Genomic DNA, 27238 nt, shown 5'->3' on the forward strand with positions numbered 1-27238 from the left:
CTTTTTCATGTGCAACACCTAGTGTTATTGGCTTGGATCCTGCTAGCCCATCACTGGTGAAAGGGAACTAGAATCAAGTAGAGGCTCCCACTGGCGCACCATGACAGGATAGCATTTTTCGCCCATCTCCCTGGATTCCCCTATGCTACCTGTTGTGCTGCTCCTCCATACTGGGGCCCTGACCCTCCACAGCAGCAAATTCCCATGTTCTTTCTCCCCCCAACCCCTGTTCCCGATGTAGGTCTTCCCTCACCCCTTATTTCCTGGCAGGGAGGGGGATGCCATTTTGGGATCTGCCTCAGGTGCTGAAATGTCTTGGGCCGGCTGTATAGAGACTGCAGTCAACAACCTGTAGTTACAAGTCATCAACTTTTGCTCCCATTCAGAATGTTTCATTCTTTTTCTGTTGCTGTTTTCTCAGGCTTGTGTAGCACCAGCATGTTCAAGAGAATTTACTTCTCCCTAGACATGATTTGCTTTGTGATGTGGGCTACTAGCCCTCACTCAGGGCCGGATTTAGGTTTGATGAGGCCCTAAACTACTGAAGGTAATTTATATGTCCAGCTGTCCTTTGTTAACAACAAATTGTTGCTTTTTTGTGTTGAATATATGCTATATGGTAATTTATGGACCTAATAGGCATCTAAATCCATTTGCACATGAAGAATGTAGGCACCCTATATACAGAAATGAGAAAAACAGTGATATTTTAGGGAGCAGGCTAGCAGGCGGAGCCCATTACTTTCATCATAGGAGCCTACACAACACAAAACACTGTTGCTGTATGTAGGTTTTATTTTATTTCTTTTTTTACCTTTTATTTTGGAAATGTGCAGCCATTTTGTTTCCTTTAAATTTTTTTGGGGGGCCCAAGACAGTGGGGCCCTAAGCTATAGATTGTTTAGCTTATATGTAAATCCGGCACTCACTGCATCTTCTGGAGCCCCCAATTTCACAAGTTACTTAACTATTGCTTTAAAAGGTAGCTTTGTTTTGTCTAGCCTGTGTCTATCGCCTCTCTCAATTCACTGAATCACACACAAGAGAGACCGAGTTCTAGTATTACCAGCTTATTATAACAACAAAAAAGAGGACTGTTACAATTCGAAGCAAAGAAAACCCGCCTCTCCATTGCTGCGCCCCTCTCCGCAGTCCCCTACCCAGGTTTGCCGCCCATCCCTCCGGAATGACGCGGCGCTTCTTCCTTTTATGACGTCAGCATCTCCCGGCAACGGGAGAGAATGGTTGCCTTGGCGACGTAAACAATAGAGGAGAACAATGGCAAAGGCAGAACGTCGAGACACCAAATCGTGTTTCTGGTCCAGAAGTGCAGCTGCTCTTGAACGCAGGTGGCGAAAGGGGCTTTCCAGACGCCGAGGATTCTTGCTTGCAGTTAAATGAAGCGTTTCAATGGGGCAAATCTGAACTTTGTTTTCCTTCCTTGTATTTTTCACTTACGGTTTTGTTTTTTCCCCTCCAGTCGCAACCGAGAATTCAGGGTGAGCTATGTGCTTTGTTAAACCTTATATGCATTGGTGAGAGACAGGTCTCTCTGAGTTGTCTGAAAGCAGGGAAGTCGACGGGCTAAATGGATGTTTTTTTAGGGGAGAATTACTGTGACTTTCGTGGAAGCATACCATATCCTCAAAAGAAACTAAATTCTTGTGGACTTTACTCAGCGGTAGCATTACACACACACACACACCCGCAAATATTTAAAGTTGAAGATCCAGCTGCCTGCGGAATAAGTTTCCCTTCCAAAATATTTACATCTATGGTCATTCATCTGCCTCTTAAATTCCCGTCAGGGGGGTTAAAAATATTTCCAGTGTTTTCTCAGCCCAGTTGCTGTTTTTGCTCTTGACAGCTGATTTATATATTTGTACTTTTAAGGACAATATGCTCATTCAAAGCACCGGTATTTTAATGTTTATGTTTTGTGTGTGTAACCTTTCTGAGGGAGGGAGAAATTATAGACCTTGGGGGTTCAGGTTGCTCTTGACATTTGTCAGTTTGGCATTTAGAAGGCAATGCAATATATTTCATTTCTTAAGATTTTTACATTGTAACCTGGGCTCAGCTTTTGGGAAAGAGCAGGCTATACTGAATAAACACCTTTAATATCTCTGCTCTGCAACTGGTTAAATATAATTAGTTTGCTTTTTTTAAAGGAAGTTCGCAGGCTCCAGCTGTATACGGACTTAACTTGCAAGAAAAGCTGCACCCTATACACAGTTACTTAGCTGTATGCCCTAAGTGACATTTGTGGGGAAGTGCTGTAGTTCAATGGTAGATTAATTCCTTTACCTGTAGAAAATCCCCAATTCTATCCCTCGTCTGAAAACCTAGAGAGCTGCTGCCAGTCACTGTCAACAATGCTGAACTAGCTGGATCAATTTTCTCACTCAGCATAAGGCAGCTTCTATGATCACATGCCCCATTGAACCAGTGGGTTTATTTCTGTGTAAACAAAGATCATGCAGCGTATCCCATTGAACACAGTGGGACTTCCTTCCCTATAAACCTGATTTGGATTGCGTGCTGTATGAAATCTCACAATGCTATTGTTCGTTAAGTAGTTATTATCTTAAAGAATTACCTCAAAATATTATAATATGCGAAGCTAGTCTTGAAAATTAAGAATATCCCACAAATTATACGATTGGTTCTATTGGATGTAGTGATTTACTTGTGGTTCAGGTCCTGCAAAGACTGTGTGCACATTTCATCAGGAACTTTGTTCCATTTCTCTGACTTAACTTGAATCAATTCAAATAGCTTGGAAAGATAAGACCTGTTGCTGTATGAGTATGCAAGTTTCACCCCCATCATATTTTATTTCACTTTTGGTACACAAATATCAGTACAATATAAAACAGTGCATAAGGCATCCATGGGCGTAGCTGGGGGTGGGGCAGTTGCCCCCTTGGATCAAGTAAAACAATGGAAATACTTATCTAACTGACCAATTACGTTGGTTCTGCACCCCAACAAAGTTCTGTCCGCCCCCCTCCCCAACAAAAATCCTGGCTACACCAATGAGTGCATCACAAACAAACAGAAGTTAAGGGCATTGGTCATACTGTAGTAATGAAAGTAGTACGGAGGCTTTTTGCATGTGATTTTTCATTAAGAAGGACTGTTCTCCAATGTTTTGTTGGAAGTGCTTGTATAAACTAAATATTTGCATATTGTAATAATAATTAATCGCCAGGAAGAATAATTGCCTCAGCTGAAACAAATTGCAATTTTACATATTTGGGAGGGGAAATCCTCTCATATGTACTTTCTTTCTCTGCTTCTTTGAGATGGGAAAACTTCTTAATGGGGAAACTTTTCCCTCAGTCGTAAAATTTTGGGTCCTCCTGTTCATTCAGTTGAGTGGGGTCCCGGACTTTGGCTCTGATGGCACAAATGACTATGTGGTGGTCCCTTCAACAAGGCTGGGGAATCACTGCGTAATGAACATGACCACCTATGACCCCTACATAACATTCGAAACCAAATCTCTGATGTAGTGCACCAGGCCCTTTTAAAAGCTTGCCATTAAGATGTCTAAAACGATTATTCAGGCTTTTTGTGATTAATGTTTTTGGGTGCTTCCAGACAGTCACTATTTTCGGGTGGGATTCAATCACATATCTGCAAATTCAGGCTGCACAATTGTAGTTGTTTGGGAGGTCTTGGGCAACAAACCCTTTTCACCAAAAGATCACACATGTTGAAGCAATGAGAAAATGCACAGAAATATGAGGGATAATACATGCTTCCACGCGATGCCATCTAACTTCCCCACAAACTCATCCGAATGAATGCTCCTTAAATAGCCAGTGCCATTGCAAACAAATTGGGGTGAATGCTCAATAAGCAGATTGTCTTGAAGTGCCCTTGTGTAAGTTATGTACCTTTAAAGCACATTAAAAAACATTTTCTCCCTCAAAAAACTGGGCACTAAAGTTTGTAAAGGGTTGTTGTTGTTGTTCATTTCATTTTTAGACCACTTTTTAAAGGCTGCTTGGAATTGCAATTCTCTGAGTGGTAAGCTGCAGTGGCCAGAATTCTTCGATGTGGGGAAAATGTGCTTTGAATAAACTTTAAATGTATAGTGTGCACACAGCCTCAGGAGGAGTTTTTACTTGTCCCTCTGATTATTTATATATCCATTTTATTTTCTCTTCCTATAGAGACTGAGCAACATAGGTGTAGTTGGATCTTCCCCACTCACCTGGTGCATCAATTCTGTTTTTCTGCTTATGTTCTAGGAAGTGAACGCAGCATACGGTTTGGGGGAACTTGGAAGCCAACGCCTAGTGTAAACCTTTATTTTATTAAGGCAGAACGTCGCCAACATGTCTGCAGTCTCTTTTGCCCATTCAGATACATCTCTGAATGCGGAGAGCTCTGAAGCAACTTACAGTAAGTTTTCTATTTCTTTCTCACCATTTTAGTTAATTGGCTTGGCACATTTGGTTTGAAAACTCATGTCGCAATCTGAGGAGCTTCTGAAGAATACAGAAATCTCCAGGAGGTCCCAGACATTTGTGGGATATTTTTTAAATATATATGTCTGTACATTTTGCCTCGTATCTAAGGTTCTATCAAGGCTTACTTTAAAAAAGGGAAGGAATAGAAAGAAAGCTGGAAATGTGGGGCACTAAATAAATCCCACAAGGACTTGGTTGGCTACTCCTGATCTGCACAGTCCTCATAGTGCAGGTCCTATCACCTGAGCATTAGTTCCTAAATCTGAAGAATGACCCCCACAGCCTCGCTTCCTGAAACCTCAAGTCTTTTTTCCAACTCCTAAGATATCCATGACTAAGAGTGGGATTGATTTTTATTGTTCCAGGAGAAAGGCTGGCATCTCGGCAAGTTGGGGATGTGTTTACAATTCCCTCAGTTCAGTCAGGTGAATCAAAGCCAGGTAAGACAGTCTTGCAGATTTTTATTATTTCTGTTTTATAATTGCATATATGTTCCAGTTTTCCTCTTAAGTTGTTCAAGCTGGTGTAGCTCCCCTTCCACCTTTTATCCCAGGGAACTCTGGGAACTGTAGCTCTGGGAGGTGGACATAAGGGTCCACTAAGAACTCTTAGCACGCTTAACAAACTACAGCTCCCAGAGTTCTTTGCAGGAAGCCACGGCCATTTAAAGCAACATCACAGTGCTTTAAATGCATGGTGTGAGTGTGACCTTTGATTACACAACCTGAATCCCATCTGCAAAATGGGAAGCAGCCTGGAGAGAAAGAGAGAGTGAAGGTGGAGATACCCTAATGCAGGCATGTCCAACCTCAAGTAGGCTGCGATCTACTATTCAGCATTAAATCTACCACACTCTCCCATTGTCATTAGGGGCGAGCGGTAAGGTGTTGGTGGCCAGGAAAACCCTTTCTTTCATTAGCACGGATTCACGGTCAATTCCATCGCCTTCTTCTATGTATTGCCCAAATGGAGGCGACAACTGATTAAGCCACAGGTCGCTCTGTATGGAAGAGGAAGGAAACACGCTCTCCTTTTATCCAGCCTCATCCCGAATGCAGAACATCGGCACCCCGCACCCCAATTTCCGTTGCTCTCGAGGGAGAACGCTGCACCCTCTCCCCGCCACACAAGTGCAGCCCGGCAGCACCCAGTGAGAACAATACAGTGGGCAACCCGCAGCGTCCGCAACCCACTGTTGCATCTGCGCATGTGCAGGTCGCAACATGCGCGAGCGCCGAAACCCGGAAGTAACCCGTTCCAGTACTTTCGGGTTCGGTGCGGAGCGCAACCCGAAAACATGTAACCCGCAGTGTTCTCAATATGAGGTATGGCTGTACTCAGTTACCCTAACTGAAGAGCTATTAATAATTTTGGGGTGTTTTTTTGTTTTGCTTTTAAAGATTAACCTTCATCAGATGGGGAGAAAAATACTTGTGAAGGGGGGGGGAAACACTTTGTTTTTATATGCTACATGCATATAAAATACAAATATTAGAGTTCTGTATGTGAGAGAAGGGGGAGGGAAGTCTCTTCTCAGGTGGTTCTTACCACCTGATATTCATATATTTTTTAAAGTTGCCATTTTAAAATAAAATCAACTGCTTTGTTAATTGGGGGGGGTGCAGTTCTGCTGCATCAAATGTTGCTGTGTTTTAATTGGTTTAATCCAAGCTAAACATTGCAGCATTGCAATTAAATACAGAATCTTTCATGTGCTGGGGTGCCATCCATCTGTGATGGCTGTTCCACACATGCAGATCACCAATTAGCATCATGCAAACATTTCCACCCTGAAGGGCAGCTGTCTGCCCACCCCACGCCCGCGCTGATAATTTCCTGTTTCTTGCAGCCTCTACTCGTGCCTCAGACTTTCAGTTAGACAAGAACCCGTTTAAAATCCCTTCAGATATTGATATCTTCTTGCTGCGAGACAGGCAGAAGGAAAAAGCAAAAGCGGTATGTACCAATCACAGGAGGTTCCTGGAGGAAATCTTTCTTGACCACAAGCAGTGTAGCATTATTGTTATTTTTAAATAAATTTCTGTCTCACCTGGGGCAGCAAGGAGCAAAGCAATACATTTTTTAAAAAATTAAATTAACACAATTATCGATCATAGGGTCAGGAAGCAAGTTGCAGGAACAATGAGTTCACATGCCACAATTTTGCATATATCCAGGGAAATCTCTAAAAGGAGGCTCTGAGCTCCTTGGAAAGTGAGCTGGAAACAAATGTTATAAATAAAAAGTGCTCATAAAAAATACAGAAAAGAGGAACCCAACTGATCAAATTCTTTTCTTTTTTTAAGGGCAGATAAAATAAAGTACCTCTCTGTACAGTACAAAATTGGATTCCAGAATATGCTGCCCTAAAATGTAGCGATAGCCACTTATTTAAAGTACTTTTTAAAAGGGCATTAGCTGAATTCACCGAGGATAAATCTCTCATCAGTTAGCCACGAGAGCCAAGTAGAACCTCCATGTTCAAAAGCAGTATACCTCAGAATACCCAATATGTTGGGGAGAAACTATGGGAGATGGATGTTTCCGAATCTGAAAGTCAACAGCGCTGAGGTAGCCTGAAGTGCTGGTCTTGGGACTAGAAGCTTAGCGCTGAGTTCTGAGATCATCCTTGGGCTTGCTGGATGACTTTAGGAAATGAACTGTGGCTCAGGGTCTTGGATGCAAAAGATCTCAAGGTTCGACCCCCAGAATCTCCAGGTAGGACTAGAAAAGACCCTGGCGAGCTGCTGCCATTCATTGCTGACAATATTCTGGCTCATAAGACAGCTTCCTAAGTAGAATTATCTCAGTGTCAAGGCATGTGAGAATCCATATGAACCATCACCTCTGGGACATCTTTCCCCCTTTTCATTGTCACAATCGGCTCAGGCTTGAGTCCACAACCAATTTATGCTGTCTGGACATTCCTCCCCCCCCCCCCCCCGTAAATAGTTTTTAATTTAATTTTAGAAGTATGAAATTATAACAATATCAAATACATACTCAGATTTAGAGATTTCTATGAATCTCCGCACTTCCCACCATCCCCTCCATGGGTCCTATTGTCATCATTTACAACTGTGTATTATTTCATCATCCATATTTTAGGTCTATCCGCACATTATCCAAAGTCTTTGTTACATTGCGAGTGGTGTTAAAATCCTGCTAATGTTTTCATTTGTTTACAGTGGTCTCTTAGATAAATTATAAATCTTTCCCATTCTTTTCTTGAAGCTTTTGTCTTCCTGGTTCCTGAGCTTTCCAGTCAGTTTTGCCATTTCGCCATACTCCAACAGCTTAATTTGCCATTCTTCTCTGGTAGGGACTCTTATCTTCTTTCCATCTCTGGGCTAACAGCATCTGTGAGGCAGTCATTGCATACATGAATAGTCTTTTCTGCTCCTTTAGAATCTCGGTACCTACAATTCCTAATAAAATTTGTTGTCCGGACATTCCTAACCAAAATAGGCATTGGCTGTTAGAGGATGGGCAGTCAGATCTGGTTTTTGCAGAGGGTCCATTCATACCTGGATGGAGCTATAAGCCTACCCCCTTTTTTACCCTTAGGAGCGAGAGCGAAGGAAGACTTTGAAGGTTCATGAGAAGATGACCTGCTCCACCCTGCAAGGTGCCAAACAATCTGGGTTCAAGAAAGAAATCCAAATGGAAGAGGAAGCGGAAGACAAAGAGTTGGCTGCGGAAGCAGAGCGCCTCAAAGCTCTCCGAGAAAGCATCTCTTGGAAGATACAAGTCACTAAAGGTAGGGATCTTTACAGAAAGCGTCCAGATCAGGACACAACCAAGAGACTGACGACAGTTTGAGTGACAGAACACACACTGCTTCATCCTCCAGGCTCAGTTGCTGACACATCTCCAGCAACAAAAGACCTCAGGCAAAAACAACCCAGGATGTGCAATTGTGTGCATGTTTCTCCAGTATGTTTCATTTTTCAAATCAAAAGCAGCCATAGGATGTTGCAGTCTTTAGTAAAGGAGTGCCCCCGGGGTTGTGGGCGTGCGTATACGCATGTGCTTGACCCTTTCCCTTCCAGCTTTTTCCCCATTCAGAATTGTGGGCACCTGCATCTCTGCTTCCACAGAGAGAAAAGCAACAGTGGGTTAGGGGGCAGACGCTCTATGGGGTAAATATCTGTGAAGCTCAGGGGTGAGGAACCTTTGTTTTAATTCTGAGGGCCACATTCCTTTCTGGGCAACCTTTGGGGGGCCGCATGAGGGTGGGCAGGGCTAGATGTCAAAGCAGGCAGAATGCTGAATGTATGTTTAATCCAGGCATCCCCAACCTGCGGCCCTCCAGATGTTTTGGCCTACAACTCCCATGATCCCTAGCTAACAGGACCAGTGGTCAGGGATGATGGGAATTGTAGTCCAAAACATGTGGAGGGCTGCAGGTTGGAGGTGCCTGCTTTAATCTTTACACAGCAAGCTGATTTAAACGGATACTTACCCATAGCCCTCTCTATCCTCTATCCAGAAAAGAAAGAAGCAGGTTCAGATTTCAAGGGCATATTCCCAACTAGGCAAAAATGCTCATGGAGGTTGTGAAGCTGCGCCAGTGAGGGGTGTAGCCTTGGGAAAGTGTCAAAGGCCAAATCTAAAGGCCAGAGCCTGAGTTCCTCCACCCCTGATGTAGCTGGTTGTAGACTCTTTGTTCCAAGTACATCTCAACTTCTTGGGGAATTGATACTGATTCTTGAAACTCTCTGAATACAGCTTTTTGCACATGGTCTGCCTTCGCTTCGCAGCTGCTTATTCTATCTCTAGTTTGCACAATTGTCTCTCTCCCTCCTCCCTTTCTTTCTTTTTCTAGACCAGGTTGTCGAAAGAGAGACCATGCACGACTACATCAATCAGAAACGGCAGATGTTCTTGCTGCAGGTATATGGCTTCAGCTTGGGTGGAATTTGATTCTGAGCCAGTGGAGGGCAGCAGTCGAAGCAATGGGCTTGGCTCAGGACAGCTGGCTTCAGGTCCCTGCTCACTCATGGCGCTCAGTGAGTGGACCTGGAAAGGCCACTGTTTCCAACTTTAGAATGTTGTGAAGGTATAACGGAGGGAGACTACATACATCTTTGGAGGAGGAAGGGCAGGTTATAGATGCCGGTATAGATAAATAGATTAGATAGATATAGATATATACATAGATATATATAGATATAGATATAGTTTTCCAATAAGAACATCCAATTAACAAATCCATCAAATCATAATCCAATTAAAAATAATAAAACAAAACAAAACAAAACAGCAAAATTACAATCCAAATTATTAATTATTAACTTTTCAGGCTTCCCATACTCTGGACCTCTGAAGTATATCTCCAACACTTTCATTTCTGCCTTCTTCTTGTTGTTCTCATATTTTATACATTCCGATCTTAACGCTTTAAAGTTCCCCGTCCCTGGCTGTGAAATTCTCAATCATGTTAGGGATCATATATCCTTTCATCCATCGGGTACAGTTTTATTTGTGTATATATTTTTTCAACTGTCAATTTGCCAGCACAGCTTTTCCTGACTTCATTCCAATCCGGGCTGTTGTCCAAGCCTGTCATTTGAAGTTTAATGACGCAGTAACTCCCAAGTTGTTAAATTGTTACTGTTCACGATAAGTTCCCAATGTTAACTTGTTAAGCATACTGTTTGCAATATTGCAATGTAAATGAACTATATTCCACAGATGTAAATCATTTGGCAATTGATCAGCTTTCCCGGAGACCACACAAACCCCCACTCTGGGTCCTAGAAGGGGGGTTGCTAGACATCCACTTAGCCTTCTCTCTTGCTCATAATGAATAAATTCTGCAAACAGATCCAAATATTTCCCACTTCCCTCGAAAAAGGAAGGAATTCTCATTTTTCCATGCTGCGTCATACTAACAAGCGCCATCTTGTCTCTTCTTTTATCTTTATCAAGTCCAAGTAAAGCTGTGCAGCTGAATACTTAATTATAAATAGAAGTCCATTTTACTCTTTTTTTAAAAAAAAAAAATAGGTTTCTTAATTAGCCTTGTCATAGAAAAACAATTATAAGTATAGAAAAGAAGAAGAAAAAATGTACCAATCACCTCCATAAATCCAAACACCCTAATAAGAATCTCTTTGAAGTCCGAGCTTAAACACCAGGGACTGTGCAATTCTGCCGATTTTTTCTCAGTCTTCTTCGGTCCAGACTATGTCTGTTTATTGTCCAAATCTAATTATTTTATGAACCAGACAGATATCTCCGGCTTGTGAGAGTGACTTTGGAGAGTGCCAGCTGTGCTGTGCTCTAGGACCCAGCATCCTTGCCACTTGCACCTTGATGCAAGCTGACAAATCTCGGATGATCTGCGGGTCTACGAGACAGTCCTCCCACACCCTGGGGAGTCTGCCACGGCTAATTACCCCCATATCAACCCTGAATTACTGGCACGGCTGAAGTCCGATCGTGTGGGAGTCAGCTATTTCTCACCGCCAGAAACTGGAAGCCCGGGCAGGTTACAGTTGTGATCATACGTGTTTGTGCTAGCTTTCTTGCTGCAGGGAGACTTTCACATGAGAATAGTTAGATATAGTAGCTACTGCTGGCATCTTATAGTGGTACGATCCTGAAAGGACTGTACCGTGTGCTTATTTAATTAGCTAGGGTTGCCATATGTCCAGAATTTCCTGGAATATCTGGAATACTGCAGTTGGAAGTAGTTTCCAGATGGAAATCGCTTAAAAAAATGTCTGGGAAAATCCAGACATATGGCAACCCATGTCGGCAATGTCGTTTTTGGCGATTTTCCTTAAAAATAGCTCAAAAAAACCCTCCTCCCAGTGATGAAGGAACCCTTTCTGGCACCCGGGGCGGTGCAGCCCATAAGGATGTGCACATGTGTATGGGATGCCGCACATGTGCAGTCCGTACGGGCTGTCACTCACACGCAGCGGCCCGTACGGACTGCGAGAGAGAGCGCACCCTCTACCGCTCTACAGCTGGGGGGGGAAGCAGGGGCCATCTTATCACCCCTCCCAGAATGGAACCCAGGGCAGCCTGCCCCCTAGGCCCCTCCCTTCCTACGCCCCTGCCTCCTCCTCCTCCTCCTCTTGCAAATTTGCCAGAAAAGCTCAACAAGTTTTCTGTCCGGATTTTCCCTGTTTGAAATATGGTAACCCTAAATTAGCCCATGGTCTGATCAGCACCAGGTAATTGGAAGCTGCCCTTTAAATATCCCACATAACAACACACTGGAGCACTGTGGGAAATCCCTGATATGCCAGGGGAATTGTGGGAAATAAGAATGGAGACCCCTATCATGTCAGGAGCATTGTGGGAAATTAAAATGGCAGCTCCCAGGCACCTGGTGCTGATCAGAGCTCCAGCAAGAAGTGCTTAAGAGGGACTTAAGGCAGGCATCAATTGTGGTTGCTGCTGGTCTCCTGAGGCCCTGGCGCCTGACTGGGGATGCTGCGCCTGTTCCTGTCTTTCCTTCTCTTTCTTCCTGTCTTTATTTATTTTGCGTGGATATGCTGCCTTTATCTTCCAAGGATCTCAAGGTGGTGTATATGGTTCTCCCTCCTTCCCATTTCATCCTCACAACAACCCTGTGAGGTAGGTTAGGCTTAGAGATGGTGACTGACCAAAGTCACCCAGTGAGCTTCATGCCTAAGTGGTGTTTTGAACCCTATCCTATCCCATTATCTGCTGTTCCCTATGACCTCTCCTTTGCAGGCAACAGACAGAATTGATCCAGCTCTAGGAAGCAATTATTTTACCTCGAAGAAAATTTATTTGATTGGGACTCAGTAGACTTGGGGTATAGACTTTGGACTCCCTACATGACTTTGGGGAAATCATGCAATCTTTTTGCATTGCATTTCTTTTCATACGTGACTTTAAAGGGTTGCTGAGCTGAATCAAGAATCGTAACAAACACAATTCAGCAAGTCTCCAGTGTGGGCCAGTAATTTTTCTCTTCTGTTTGCCCTAAATTCCAGTATGCTGTAACGGTAAAGAAAGATGAGATCCAGAAGCTGGAAAACTTGGCCATTGAAGAAGAAGCAAAGCTGGAAAAAGCCGAGGAAGACCTTGAGAAGGATGCCGCCATGTTTGATGAGTTCCTGAAGGAGAATGATAGGAATTCTGCACAAGCCTTGAAAATGTAATGCTGGAATTTGGACTCCATACTATCACATTAGACTATATGTATATATTATATATATATTATTAGTTTTACAATATATCCCCAGTGTTTCCCTCCCCAGAATAATACGAGAGAATGGTGGGAATCAAATTGGGATTTAGAAATTGAGGAAGACTCATGGAATGGACTGTGGATCAAAGCCCCTTTTAAATCTATTCCGGCATTGACAAGAGAAAGAGCCCTCAAAATCGCACATAGCTGGTATTTAACACCTAGATGTCTAGCTTGTATAAAACCCAGCAGTGGGACATAGAGAAATATGTGATGGGAGTGTTCAAAAATAGAAAAATTCAGGGAAAATTGCAGAGAGATCTTTGATTACAAGGCAGACAGTTCCTATGTCTCCAGGACTGGCATTGCTTAATTTGTGCAGTCAGGAGTCACCAAGAATTAGAAACAGATATCTTTTAACCCATTTACTGACCACGGCAAGAACGACCATAGCCAGAACATGGAAAACATTGCAGTGTTGACCATGGATAAGTGGTATGAAGCGGTCTGGCAGACAGCTTTGTTGAAAAAGCTAACATGGAAACTGCAGGTAGCAAGAGGCCGAAAGAAAAACGATAACTCCTACACAGTAGGGGACAATTTTATTGAACACACAGGTAGTGAGGCACATGGGGGAGTAGTGTTTGGGGTGGGTAACATAGTTTGGAATACTTGAAGTATACATTTTAACCTTTCAAATCATTGCAGATATAATGTATTCCTTTCAATGAGATTAGAGCACATGGTGTGTTGTTTTATGGTTTTTAAGCTCATGAGAATGTTTGAAATATATGCTGTGGCAAATAAACTATTTTTAAATAGAAACAAGAAACCAAAAACCAGGGACTAAACTCCACATCAAAGCCTAAAATGCCCGGAAAGTTGCGTTTGGGTGGAATTTTAAAAGGCCTCACCTATCCTGCCAATGACTGTACACTCAAAGGCAGCACAAGTTTATTATGGACTCAGTGCTGCTCATGCCTGCAAGTTTTTCCACAGTGTCCACATGACAGCATTTTCATCCAAATGCCACCCCATTCCCACCCTACCCCACAATTTAATCCAGATTTACAACGCCAATTTATCCGATTTCCTGTGGAAGCTAAACCTGGATTAAATGGAGAATATGGGGTGGCATTCTGAAGATGCAACTGCTAACTTACAAACATACATACATGAGCAGTGCTGAGTCCAGATAAGGCTGCCATGCGGAAGAGCCCTGTATGGACAAGGTTGAGCTGGGAGGACACGGAGGCAAGGAAGCTGGAAGAAGCTTCTCTCTCTCTCTGTCTCTCTCTCTCTCTCTCTGAACAGCTGCAGCTGGCTTTTCAGGGAGAAGGACCTTTAGTGGTTTTGAGGACCATTCCTCCACCCCACCGCTGCTTCATCCCCTGCTGCTGTTCCTCAGGTAACTGTTGTTTTGATGCCTCCTTCTTAGCGCCGAAAAGGAAACCAAAGCCAAGCTGGAAAAGATCCTTGAGATCCGGGAACTGACTGCGCAAATGATGAACATCCAAAGGTCAGAATTGTTTGGAAAATATTTGGAATTATTGTCAGTTAGTAAAAAAATTTTGTAATACTCCAGAGGCTATTTCACCAATCCTGCAGAGAGATCTGCGTTGGTTGCTGATTTGCTACCAGGCCGAGGTGTTACTATTTGTATACAAAACCCATGATACTTGGGGACCATCTTACTTGTGTGGTCGCCTTGCCCTCTCAACCACTTCAGTCTGTGGAACTGGTACCACATAATACCCATTCCACATCTGCGAGAAATCAACTTTTGACACGACACGACATGATTACTCTGAAAAACCTGATTTAGGGAGAGGTTTGTTCCCTCACATTTATACACGGGAGGTCCAACTCTGGCTGTTCCACAGCTTTCCCTGTTGGGAAACATCAGCAGTGTGATGTCACAGTCTTGAGGTAGAAAGTTTAGTAGTTTCTGAAATGAAGCAGCCCCCTCTGTGGCTTTGCCTCTGCCAAGAGACAAAATACATGGGTTGAAATGGTCCAACCCTGGAAGCTTTTCCTCTGGGCAGCGGTGGAGCAAGCCGATTGGGTGCCTGGGGTGGGGCGCGTGCCCTGCGCCCAGTGGCAGGGCCAGCCAACCCGTGGGGGTGGGGCGAGCTGGAGCAGGACACTCTGCAGGGTTGCCAAGGAGTCTGCCTGCCTCATCCCACTCAGCCACCCTATAGCTGAGGGGAAGGCCGTTTGGGCAGCACAGAGCCTGCAGGCACCCAAACCATCCTGTTGCTCCAAGGAGAGACGTGTGGCTCGGGCACGCTGCAGGCCCCGCGGTGGCTGCCACCCGCCATTTTGCCACCCCCCTCAGTGGTGACACCCGGGGTGGCCCACACCCACCGCGCCCCCCTTCCTCCGCCCCTGCCTCTGGGCAGAGGAGACTGCAAATGACTCTGTTCACGGTGACTGGAACCTGATGGAACTTCTCCTCCTCCTCCTCTAGTGAGATTGCCAGGTTTGAAGACACTATGCAGGAGTACGTGGTATTCAGGGACTTCCTCTTCCAGCTGTCCCCCAAAGAGTGGCGGGATGAGTATGAAAGAAAGCGAATGAAGGATAAAGAAAAAGTGGTGAAAATTGTGTCTGACAAAGATTTCGCAGTTTCCAAAAGTAAGAGCTCCCAGCAAAAGACTGTCCATTGTTTGTAAACACATGTGCACCTCCCATTTTATGGTTGTTTATGACAGATTAGCATAAAGAAATTAAGGAAAAAAGGAAAATAATCTCTGCTTTTCTTTGAGGGGGTTCTTATTTTATGCTGGCAGTTTTAAATTGGTAACATTTGCTTTTCTAATTAAATGCTAAATGCTGCATTTTAGCTGTCTGAAAGCCTTTTGTTAGAGCCCAATATTGCCAGGAGAAGCACCTCTGACTTCAGTGGTACTTTCCCCCAGCTTTTTCTGCAGAGAATTGCAGAAACGAGGCATGGTTGATTAAGGGTGTGGAAGCAGCTTTTCTGAACCCATGCTATCCACAAGACCACCCTTTGCTAGTCTGCTATCCTTATATGGTCAGATGATCCTAATAAATTTGGTATTATTTTGGACTCTTCTTGTGGGCATGGCTGTAGGAGCTTGCTTGCTGAGCTCCTGTACTTCAAAATTTACCACCACTGCACATAGCAGAACAAGGAGGATTTAACAGCAGACTGAAACCAGTAAAGAGTCGATTTGGTATCCAGGCGCAGGCAGTTTCACAGTCTGGGTGCCACAACTGGTGAGGCCCTGGCAGGACTGGTGTGTACATTGAACAACAGGGTACACCAGCCCTGCCAGGGCCTCACCAGTTGTGGCACCCAGACTGTGAAACTTCCTGCCCCTGGATACCAAATCGACTCTCCTTTACTGGTTTCAGTCTAAACCACTGTCTATACCACTGAGCCTCTTGGGCTTGCTGATTGGAAGGTCGGCAGTTTGAATCCACGCGATAGGGTGAGCTCCCATTGCTCTGTCCCAGCTCCTGCCAACCTAGCAGTTCAGAAGTATGCCAGTGCAAGTAGATAAATAGGTACGCTGCTGCAGGAAAGTATACAGCATTTCCGTGCGCTCTGGTTTGCGTCACAGTGTTCAATTGTGCCAGAAGCGGTTTAAGTCATGCTGCCCACATGACCCAGAAAGCTGTCTGTGGACAAACACTGGCTCCCTCGGCCTGAAGCGAGATGAGCACCGCAACCCCGTAAGTCACCTTTGACTGGACTTAACCATCGGGGGGGGGGGGTCCTTTACCTTTACCTACATAAAAAGCTCTCTCATGACACACCATTAGGCTCACCTACCTGTAAGAAAGTCCTGTGAACTGTAGGGATAAAATATGTATACACCTCTATTCAGAAGGAATCCCCATTGAGTTCAATTGCATGAAATGTATTTGTCTGTATAACTTAAGGAGCATTTCCCCTTCTCCTGCTCAGGCCGGGATTGGCAGCAAAGGAGGAAAAGCCGATCACTGCCAAAGCATTCCAGTTTTGACCTGTCTGGAACAGATTTGAGCTCCTCCAGGACTCAAAGCCAAATTTTTGGTAGAAGGGACTCTCATAGGCTCAGCCAGGTGTCTTCAAGGCAGAACCTCAGATCCCAGATTGGCAAAAAACCGTAAGTGCAAAAGAGGAAGGAATTATAAAGGCAACCTCATTGGCCTGCATACAATCATGCCTGTGACTTACTTTAAAATAAATAAATAAGTAATAAAGCTCAGTCTGGAGGCCCAGCGCAGAGGTGTCAGGTTGGCAACTCTTGGTAAAGTGATGAGACTGGTAAAAAGTGGCACACAGGAAAAAAAGAGAACTTCTGTAATAAAATCTGCTGGTGTTACATCCACATTTTAGCTTGAGAAGGGTAGGGACAAAATAGCTAAGGGATCTAACCAAATTACTCTAAATCTTACACTCACTTACCTGTACAGTAAGTCTAATTGAACTTAATGAGACTTACTTTTGAGTGAGCTGGTATAGGCTTGCAGTTAATTGTGACACAGTAGAACCTCGGGACGCGGGTGATGCTGTGGGTTAAACCACAGAGGCTAGGGCTTGCCGATCAGAAGGTCAGCGGTTCGAATCCCCGCAACAGGGTGAGCTCCCGTTGCTCGGTCCTTGCTCCTGCCAACCTAGCAGTTTGAAAGCACGTCAAAGTGCAAGTAGATAAATAGGTACTGCTCCAGCAGGAAGGTAAACGGCCTTTCCGTGCGCTACTTTGGTTCACCAGAAGTGGCTTAGTCATTCTGGCCACATGACCCGGAAGCACTCCCTTGGCCAATAAAGCGAGATGAGCACCACAACCCCAGAGTTGTCCGCGACTGGACCTAATGGTCAGGGGTCCCTTTACCTTTACCTAGAACCTCGGCTTACATTTCCCTCGGGTAATGTAAACTTCGGTTTGAGAAAGCGAGAAACCCGGAAATATTTTTCTGGGTTTTGCCGTTTGCGCATGCACAGAAGCACTTTAAATAATAATAATAATAATAATAATAATAATAATAATAATAATAATAATAATTTATTTGTACCCCGCCCATCTGGCTGGGTTTCCCCAGCCACTCTGGGCAGCTTCCAACAAATATTAAAATACATTAAAATATCACAGATTTAAAACTTCCCTCTACCGCCGTGCATGCGTGCACAGAAGCGGTCTCTCCAGTTGTGAAAAATTTGGGATGCAGTCGGACCTCTGGAACGGATCCCGCCTGCAACCGGAGGTACCACTGTATTTTGTTTTCATTGTGTGCTTTATTTTCCACTGTTATTGCTTGCCACAAACTCTTGAAAGGGGCAGGGCTAGATACTGATTTCTATTGTATTTTTAAATCTCAAGTTATCCATTGTTATAGTCACTTTGTGCAAGCATCTAACTTAGAAATAACCTTTGCAGGAGCGTCGCAGGAGACAGAGATACTCCAGAGACTCCGTCTGATGATGACGACGATGACGAGGTCAGTAACCTTGAATCCAACATATTTAACGTATTCCTTTTGATTTACGAAATGGGGGTTTGCTGCGTGTGGTTCGTTTGGATTACTCAAAAGTAAGTCTCATTAAGCTCAGTTGGACTTACTCACAGGTAAGTAAGTGAGCGTAGGATTGTACTGTAAATTAATTAGAGCCCTGAACTGTTTTGTCCTTGAGCTAAAAAAAGCTTAACAAGACTAAATAAGGCATAATACTACAGTTTGTAGTACTTGGTAAAGAGTTAAGCACAGTAAAGCATAAGGTTACCAAGCAAGACCCCTGTGGTTGCTAGGAGTCCCTTGGACAGCAATGGACATGGCCTCTGACAGCCCGGGTGCAGCATCTCAGGTCTGAGTTTCAGGGTCTGAGCTTCTGGGTGGAAGCTTTTCCAGCTCTATGACACCTGGGGCTCCTTTCTTATACTGTTTAGTGTTACACTATAGTTCGAAAGCACATCAAAGTGCAAGTAAATAAATAGGTACCGCTCCAGCGGGAAGGTAAACGGCATTTCCATGCGCTGCTCTGGTTTGCCAGAAGCGGCTTTGTTATGCTGGCCACATGACCCGGAAGCTGTACGCTGGCTCCCTCGGCCATTAATGCGAGATGAGCGCCGCAATCCCAGAGTCGGACACGACTGGACCTAATGGTCAGGGGTCCCTTTACCTTTACCTGGCGGGAAGGTAAACGGCGTTTCTGTGCGCTGCTCTGGTTTGCCAGAAGTGGCTTAGTTATGCTGGCCACATGACCCGGAAGCTGTCTGCGGACAAACGCCGACTCCCTCAGCCATTAATGCGAGATGAGCGCCGTAACCCCAGAGTCGTCCGCGACTGGACCTAACGGTCAGGGGTCCCTTTACCTTTATGCTGACGAGACTAATTGGTGCCTTCATATCCACATGCATACCCTCCAACATTTTGTGGCAAAAATTCGGGGCATCCCCCCCCCCATCTCCATATCTGTCGTTCGCCCCTCCCTGCCACTGATCCTTTCCTTGCTCACTCGCTTGTCCCTCCTTCCCTCTCCTCTCTTACCTTTGCTGTCTTCGGCTTCCTGCTGATGAGACGCAGCATGGCCTGGTGCTGCCTCCAGGAAGGTCGCCCTACCCACCCCATGCCGTATCGAGAGATGCAGCCCACACCACACGGAGACACAGCACAGCCTGGAGTAGCCTCTGGGGAAACTGGAACATCCCGGATTGGTATCAGAAGCCGGAGCAGCTTCTGTTAATTCAGGATGTCCCAATTAAATTGGGACACTTGAGGAGTCTGCATGTGGGTTAGACGCCACTGGCATTTACATTCCTTAACTATTTCCAACTATGAAAGCAGCAGTGTGAGAAATGGACTCGGCCTATTTTAAAAGGATCTCCAGCCAGCTTGTCAGTTTCTCATTTTGATCCTCCCTTTTAGCCTTCCACTCGTTTCTGCTAATTAAATGCTAACTACAAAGAAACCTTACTAACTCCTGCAAGGGTAGGTTACAATAGGATAATAGCAATGCAAGACTAGGGCCTAGGCATCAGACCGAAGCATGAGGGGGGCAATTGCAGGCATCAGTGTAACTCCTCAATATATCAAAGGTGTATTGGGATACACATTTTATTTGCAGCAAAGGAGAACATGCATGCTGTAGTGAACTGTACAGTATCAAGGTATCAATACACTCATCTCTCCTGCCGTGCATATTCTCCTGTGTGCGTAGCAGAAAGGACTCCTTGATGCTAACACTTTCCTTTGCAGGAGCCGGTGTTGTACTTCACAGATCCACACCAACTGCTGAACCTGTTCACTGAGTTGGAAGAACAGAACTTGTCCCTAATTCAGAATTCTCAGGAGACAGAGGAAACCCTCGATGAACTCCGGCATACCTTGGCTACTACGCGGAATAAAATGTAAGTGATGAAAGGACGCTGCCCACAGTGAATTTGCACAATACTGTACATAGATGCTTTTGCCTCGTGAGTGGTTTCCAATTTATATTATCAAAATCTATTCTGAGAAGCGTAGACTGGAAAAAGAGACATTTCATAGGACACATGACCAGTTTCCCCATTAAACTTTGGAGAGGGGGTGTTTCTCTATGATAGAATCCATGCAACATTGATTCATCCAGTGCCGGATTTATGTATAACCTAAACAAGCTATAGCTTAGGGCCCCACCCTTTTGGGGCCCCCCCAAAAAAATAAAAGGGGAAAAAACCTTGATGTACATTTCCAAAATATAAGATAAAAAAAACAAATAAAATAAAACCTACATACAGCAACAGTGTTTTGTGTTGTGTAGGCTCCTATGATGTAAGTAATAGGCCCTGCCTGCTAGCCTACTCCCTAAAATATCACTGGTTTGCTCATTTCTATATATAGGGTGCCTAGTCTGCATGGACTGGTTGCATGGCAACATGTGCAAATGGCTTTAGATACCTATTAGGCCCATAAATTACCATATAGCATATATTCAACACAAAAAACAGCGACAATTTGTTGTTGACAAAGGACAGCTGGACATATAAAGGGCCCCATTACCTTCAGTAGCTTAGGGCCTCGTCAAACATAAATCGGGATCTGCATTCATCTCATGAGGACCTTGTATTAGGATTCCCATGCTTTCATAATAGAGATGTCATTTCCAAAAGAATCCAGGTTATCTAATACCTGTTTGCTAGGAAGCTGAATGTAGGTGAAGTTTCATAGTTAACCTGCCTGCAATTGTTGCACATGATTAGCACATGGTGTGAAAACAAAACATATCCAAACTCCTTTATTTTTTTAAAAAAACATTTTCTTCTGGACCAGGGACCGTGAGATAGAACAACTGAAACTGCTTACAGTCACTCTTCAAGCCAACATTGTCAAAGAGGAGGAGACTGCAGCAGACCTCGAACTCAAATCCAGAGTCTTTTCCTTTGGAGAATACAAAGCTGACGTTCAGGTATGTATCTGCATTAAATCGATGACTAAACAACCTTGGCCAGGAGAAGAACAGATGACATGTGCCTGGAGATTGGCGCTGACGGGAGCTTGACACCTTTTTCTCTGGTGGGGGGGGGGAATAATACTGGAAGTGTTACTCCAGAGGAATTGCTGCAGAAGGAATGTGGTAGTTCCAGTCCCAGGTTCGTGGAGGTTAATACTGACTCCTGCCTGCAGGACAAAATGTTGGTGAGCTTGCATCGAAAGGTGCTGGAAGTCTACCGACGCTGCATTGGGGAAAACGAGGCAAACCTGGGAACCCTGCAGATGCTGACTGTGATCGAGCACCAGCTGGACGACTTACTCGAGTGCCTGGAGAGGATACCTCCAGCCAAGATCGAACAAGCCGAGAAGGCCAAGGAGAAGGAGCGAAGGATGAGGTCTGGCAGGAGCTGCCCACTTCTGTGGGGAAGGGGCAGAGGGCACATTGGGAGGTTGGGGGAGGAAAGTACTGTGGGCACCAGCCACAAAATGGCTGCCAAGGCGTAATGCAAAACAGCCACCCCATTTAAAGAAGAGAGACAGCACCATCACTACCAAGGGGAAATGGGCACCTCATCACCATGCTCACTCAAGAGAGAGAAGCTCTTTGTTCTTTCTTCAGAACAGGAGCATAGAGGATGGTGTTGGTGGTATTATTATTGCCCCAGCCACTATGAGTGGCTTCCAACACATATAAAAACATAAGAAAACATGAAATATTAAAATGCTATCCTGTTACAGGGCTGCCTTCAGGTGTCTTCTAAAGGTTTTTTAGTTACTCATCCCCTTGACATCTGATGGGAGGGCATTCCACAGGGCGGGCGCCACTACCGAGAAGGCCCTCTGCCTGGTTTCCTGTAACTTCACTTCTCGCAATAAATATGGGCATGTTTAAGGAGGTGCGTTCAATGTAGGAGAAACTGAGCCAGTGCAAATAAGATCTGAGCAGGAAGAGCACACCTTCAGTTTTCTGCATTGTGGATTTAGAAGGGCTTATTTCCTGGGTACTGTTCATGGATGCTATTGGAGGTACTAGAGAGCACCCTGGCACCTGCAGGCACCATACTGCTTTATTGTCTCGTCAAAGTGAGAACATATAGAAAACTTGACCTGTGACGGAACCAGTGCTGGCTCTGCAAGGGAGGCAAGGCCAGCCAGATACTGTTAGTTGCTTGTCAATCCTACTGTTTATAAACATACTTAAAACTAAATCAGTTGATTAATTGCACCAATTTATTAAAAAATGCAACCTGAGAAATAAAATTAAGGCACAGGGAAAAAGTTCACCTCATTTTTGAAGGCTGAACCACAGCTGCACAGCTCAGAAACTTGTGGCAGATTCTGACTAAAAATTTTGAACTACCTCTGTTCAATTTACTTGGACAAGAGAATGTGCCAATACCGTTTTCAACTGGGATTCAAAGCACAGGTGCATACACAATTGTTAGCTTTCTCCTTCTGGTAGCAGCTGTCTTCCTCCATTAGATAACGGCTTTTGTCACAGCACCCCATAAAGAGCCAAGGGGGCACTGTGGCTCAGTGGGGGAGCATCTGCCTTGCATGCAGAAGGTCACAGGTTTGATGCCCAGTGCCTCCAGTTAGGGCAAGGAGAGAAGCTGTGTCTGAAATCCTAGGAGAGCTGCTGCCAGTCAGTGTAGACAGTACTAAGCCAGATAGGCCAATGGTCTGACTCAGTAGAAGACAGCTTCTTATGTTTCTAAGGGGCTGCCAGCAAAAGGGGGGGGGTGGTCCTATTTTTATGTGTACATGTAAGCACTTGGCATGGAAACGCCCAAGTCTCAGTCCTTGTGCTAATTCAACTTTATATTAGATAAAATTGGCTTACACGACGTGCACTTCTAGCCCTTAATCTGTTTCATTTGTTTTGCCAGGATGAGAGAAGAAAAGATAAGGCAGCAGAGGCTATTGCAGGAAGAGAGGCTGCAGCGTGCACTGGCAAGAGCACAAGCTGATGTTAAGAGAAAGGTAAATCCAGCAGTTCCAGACAACTGGACCCTGTGTACTTCTTTGATTTCAGAATTGCAGCCGACACACAAACCTTTCTGATGTGTCCTTCTGTAAGCCCAGTTCCACTAAACGGTGGCTATAAAAAGGATAGGGCTTTTCCTGAAACACTGCCTACACCTGCCCATTGCTCGGAACAAGGGATGTGTGCCCAAAGAAACTTCTTGATGGGCAGCTTCACTTAACCTTGCTAAGAGGCTGAGCACTCAGCAATTCAACAAGTTTTCTTTAGGCTTGCTGAGAAGAGTGTGCGTTGTTGCACAGGGTAGTGGAACAGCCTGAGAAAGCCCTTGGACATCTCTGCTCTGGGCTATCCCACTTCCTTTCAAGGAGCTTGTAAAATAGATTGCAGTTGCATATGCCTGGAATGGATTCAAGCAGCAGTGGTGGGGGTGAGAGGGCAACAGTAGGTGGAGCCCAAGCCAAATGATAAGTCTGTCAAAGATTCTAGTTTTGTCTGTATCCTCCCTCCTTTCCCTGGACTAGGGTTAGACAAATTCTTGGAGAGGGCTATTGATGGCTACTAGCCGTGTGATTCCTGCATTGCAGGGGGTTGGACTAGATGACCCTTGGGTACCTGCCAACTCTACAGTTCTATGGCTATGCTCTGTCTCCATATTCAGAGAGCTCTTGTATTTGCGAAGATTACTAAATGAACAATAGAATTCTGCTTGACTGGGCGTTACATATTTTACTTTGTAATGCAGAACAAGCTGTGCTGACCAGGCAAAGCTGTTTTTAGCAATTTGGGAGCCAATAAGAAAAAATGGGGGTGAATTTCATAAAATGTTCTGGGAACAGCTGGTGATTGACTGATCTTACTGTTTTTATAAGGTGACCAAATGTTTGTCCTCCCTCCAGTTATTTTTAAGCACCTGGTAGCAGACAGGAGGTTATCTTCTCTTAGCACCTCAGCCATTTACTGGGGCCTAGGCTGCAAAAATGTCTGTGGGAACCTGATGTGCACTTATAGCTTCTCTCTGCTGCCTGCTCCTTTATCAGTTATTAATCCTTTAGAGACCTATCATCTTACGCCATTACTGCTGAGCTTACACAGGAGCTTTTGGGGGGCTTTGTTGAAAACTCCAGAAGTCCAAGTATACAATGCTCACTGGATCACCCTGTGATGTGCTAGTTGAAAACCCTGTGCGGTTTTAAGAACAGTAGGATCTTTGAGGTTAAAGAAAGCAGGAGCTTATCACATCCACTTAGAGCAGTCTCACCTTTCACTTTCCATCTGCTGTTGTGTTTTGTAAGGTGCTTTCATGAGAAGCTGCCTCTTGTGCCAGAGTAATGGGAATGCAAAGTTGGACACACTGATTTGGCAAAAAAATAAAAAAAAACCTCCAATAAACCATGGCTGTAAGGTGGTGTAGTGCCAAACCAGCTTGAGCATATGGCTGAATGGTGCCATTATGGCAGCAACAAATTCAAAGAACCCACTGTGGTGCTCTCAGTTCCTATCTGCCCTTTGCTTGTTATTGAATGTGCTTTCTGTTACAAAAGATGTGGTTGTAGCGCGAGGACAATTTTGTCAACTTTCTCTTGCAAGAGTTGCTACCTCAAAGATAACTTCTGATAGCACTATGTTAGTGCCAGACCTCCTCCCTTTTGCATGCTTTCTAAATCAGGTGCACTCAAGAATAGCAGCAGCATCTTAATTTGCAGCAAAGTGCTAACAGGATAATGAACCATTCTAGAGAGGGTTACTGGGTAGTTGGGAAACAGTAGCACCACATACTCTGGGAGAGGGGAACGTAGAATTAAGACAATGCAGCATCCTGCAGATGTTGCTGGACTCAACTCACATCATCCCTGCCCGTTCATCATACTGCCTAGAGCTGGTAGTTTTGAGTCCACCAACATTTGTAGCCACCCCAAGGATAAAGGTACAGCTGTGCATCCTTTCTAGAGCTGCTACATGCGTTAGCCCTTTTGTGTTTCTGCTCTTTCAGAGAACCATAGGAAGAAACCACACTGGTCGTGGTTCATCTTTTTCTTCTGCAAAAAAAAAGCAAATACTGCAGTTGGCTCTCCTTTTGCAGATGTACTTTTTTTTAATAAAAAAATTAAGTACACTTAGAGCTTATGGGTTCAGTAGTTTTAAATATTGCCATTTGCACACCACACATGAAAATTACTAAGAGTTCTTCTGATGCCTGTCTTTAATGTGTCTTTTAGTCTGGCAGAAGGTTGGTATTCCGGTCTGAGCCTCCTGCGTACAAAGAGAAGGAAGATGAGGATCAAGGACTCATAGACAAGGAAAATGAAGAGCTACTCTACTACTTTACTTAACAGCCCTGAAACTGTAAGAAATGGTGGAGAAATGTTTTGGTAGTTAGTACACTTTATCAATTAATTTGTTCACTACTTTAATCCCATTTCCTCATTCTGGTTACATGTACAGCCCCCAGTAACCCAGGAAAGATTACAAATCAGCTTGTACACTGCTTTTAGTTGGACAGTTCAGTTTTGCCTTTTTGTAAATAAAACTGCTTTTTAAAAATCTAACAGGCCACCATGGTGAGCAAGAGCAAGCAGTCCGATGCTTTGATTTCAGTCTTGAGTCCTGGAGATACAAAAATGAAAGGATTTCTGGCTATTTAGAGATTTCAAGTCTCCAAAATTAGAAAGGTGTTTACAACTTTGCCTCTCTTGCAGTTAAGCAGCATCCTGATTGGAAACAACAAAAAACAACTGAAATGGAGAAAATGGTTTTTTTATTAGTCCCCTTGTCTCACCAGTTCTTTAGACGTCCACTGCCAGCAATGGACTTAGGCAGAATAAATCTGATGTTGACCTTTAAGCCCTTACCCTTCTATGTTTACTACAAATTCCATTGTAGGAATTTACAAAGCCAAGTAAATTATTTTTAAAAAGTAGACATGTTTACAAGTCTCAGGAAAAAAACCAACCCATGTGACTTATTCATAACTGCAAAACAGAAGCACCATGTTTTGATGGGCCCAGTTCATACCCTTACCTAGGCTGTGATCCTTTCAGCAGTAAATGAATGGGTGTGCTGTCCCCACCCTCCCTGCATCCAAGGTGACTGCTTACCAGGCACTCTATGTAAAAAGCTGTAGAGGAATTCTTCTTGCTCAAGAAAGGGATGAGGGAATAGAGAGAACAGGAGATGAAAAGGCCTCATCACAGAGCAGCCCAAGTTACCTCTGAGGATCACTGCCAAAATGAAGTGTATGAACCAACCCCACAGAATAAAGAATTTGAGATGGCATGTTTTTTGGGGGGTGGGGGGTGGGAGCCTCCAATAATATTTTAAGCAAAGTCATACATCTGCAGACCACTGAACTTTAGTGAAATAAAGAAAGGTTGAATGAGTTAGCAGTTTCTTTACTCGGTTCATCTAAGCCAGGCAGTGGTGGAAAACCATAGTCTCCTCTGGGGAAGCTGCTAAGCGCAACCTGCCAGCCGTGTGTGGAGTCAGAGGCAAAAGTGGGTGGGGGAATGAATATTCATTTCACCTTTGAACAGTAAGCCAGTTTCCACACACTACGAGTACTCATAGCAGATCCACTGAAATTAATAGACACGACGTGACTCAAGGTTATTAATGTCAGTGCTGCTTCTTGGGAGTAAAACTTAGCTGAATACAGCCTGCTCCTCTCGATCATCCACCCAGGCAAGCAAGAGGCCGAGTTCAAGAATACATTTCAGCCGTGCAAAGGCTGGTGAGGAATGTGGCCTGGAGCCAGTCCCAAGGGCCAGAGAAAGAGGCAGGCAGGGAGGGCAGTATTTGGCCCCATGGTTCCCCATCCTGATCTAAAGGAAGCAAAAATTAACTATAGTTCTTCATTTAGTGAACTTAGTATAACAGGGCAAGGCAGTAATCAGGTAAGTTACACCACTGACAATTAAGAAATAAACTAGTTAAGAATATTTTAAAAATACCCATAAATTAAATCTGAAGTGATGTATAATCAGTATAAAATGCCTTAAAAATTTCAGGGAATGGGAGTAAAAAAGGCACAAGAATCAGTACATTTCTAATTACTTATGGGCAAGCCCCCTCCAAATCTTAATTTGGAATGAGCTCATAGAAGCGATGCATGGTCCAATAATATCAGAAAATCACTTCCAGGGCCATTCTAGTCATGTTGTGCTCTTGATT

General features: G+C 44.3%; 1 protein-coding gene across 1 annotated transcript; it reads left to right on the forward strand.

Moving 5' to 3' along the window:
- The first annotated feature begins 4298 nt into the window (after positions 1–4298).
- On the forward strand, positions 4299–25988 carry CFAP100 (cilia and flagella associated protein 100). Its single transcript, XM_033141084.1, has 15 exons — positions 4299–4416; positions 4850–4924; positions 6334–6440; positions 8052–8244; positions 9313–9380; positions 12467–12630; positions 14102–14182; positions 15134–15300; positions 16601–16781; positions 18054–18114; positions 19870–20021; positions 20923–21058; positions 21277–21479; positions 22974–23067; positions 25288–25988. Exons 1-15 carry the CDS (start codon positions 4350–4352, stop codon positions 25399–25401), a joined length of 1863 nt encoding a protein of 620 aa, XP_032996975.1. The 5' UTR covers positions 4299–4349; the 3' UTR covers positions 25402–25988.
- Positions 25989–27238: the final 1250 nt, after the last annotated feature.

This window comes from Lacerta agilis, chromosome 2 (assembly GCF_009819535.1).
Source record: "Lacerta agilis isolate rLacAgi1 chromosome 2, rLacAgi1.pri, whole genome shotgun sequence".
Classification (NCBI taxonomy): Eukaryota; Metazoa; Chordata; class Lepidosauria; order Squamata; family Lacertidae; genus Lacerta; species Lacerta agilis.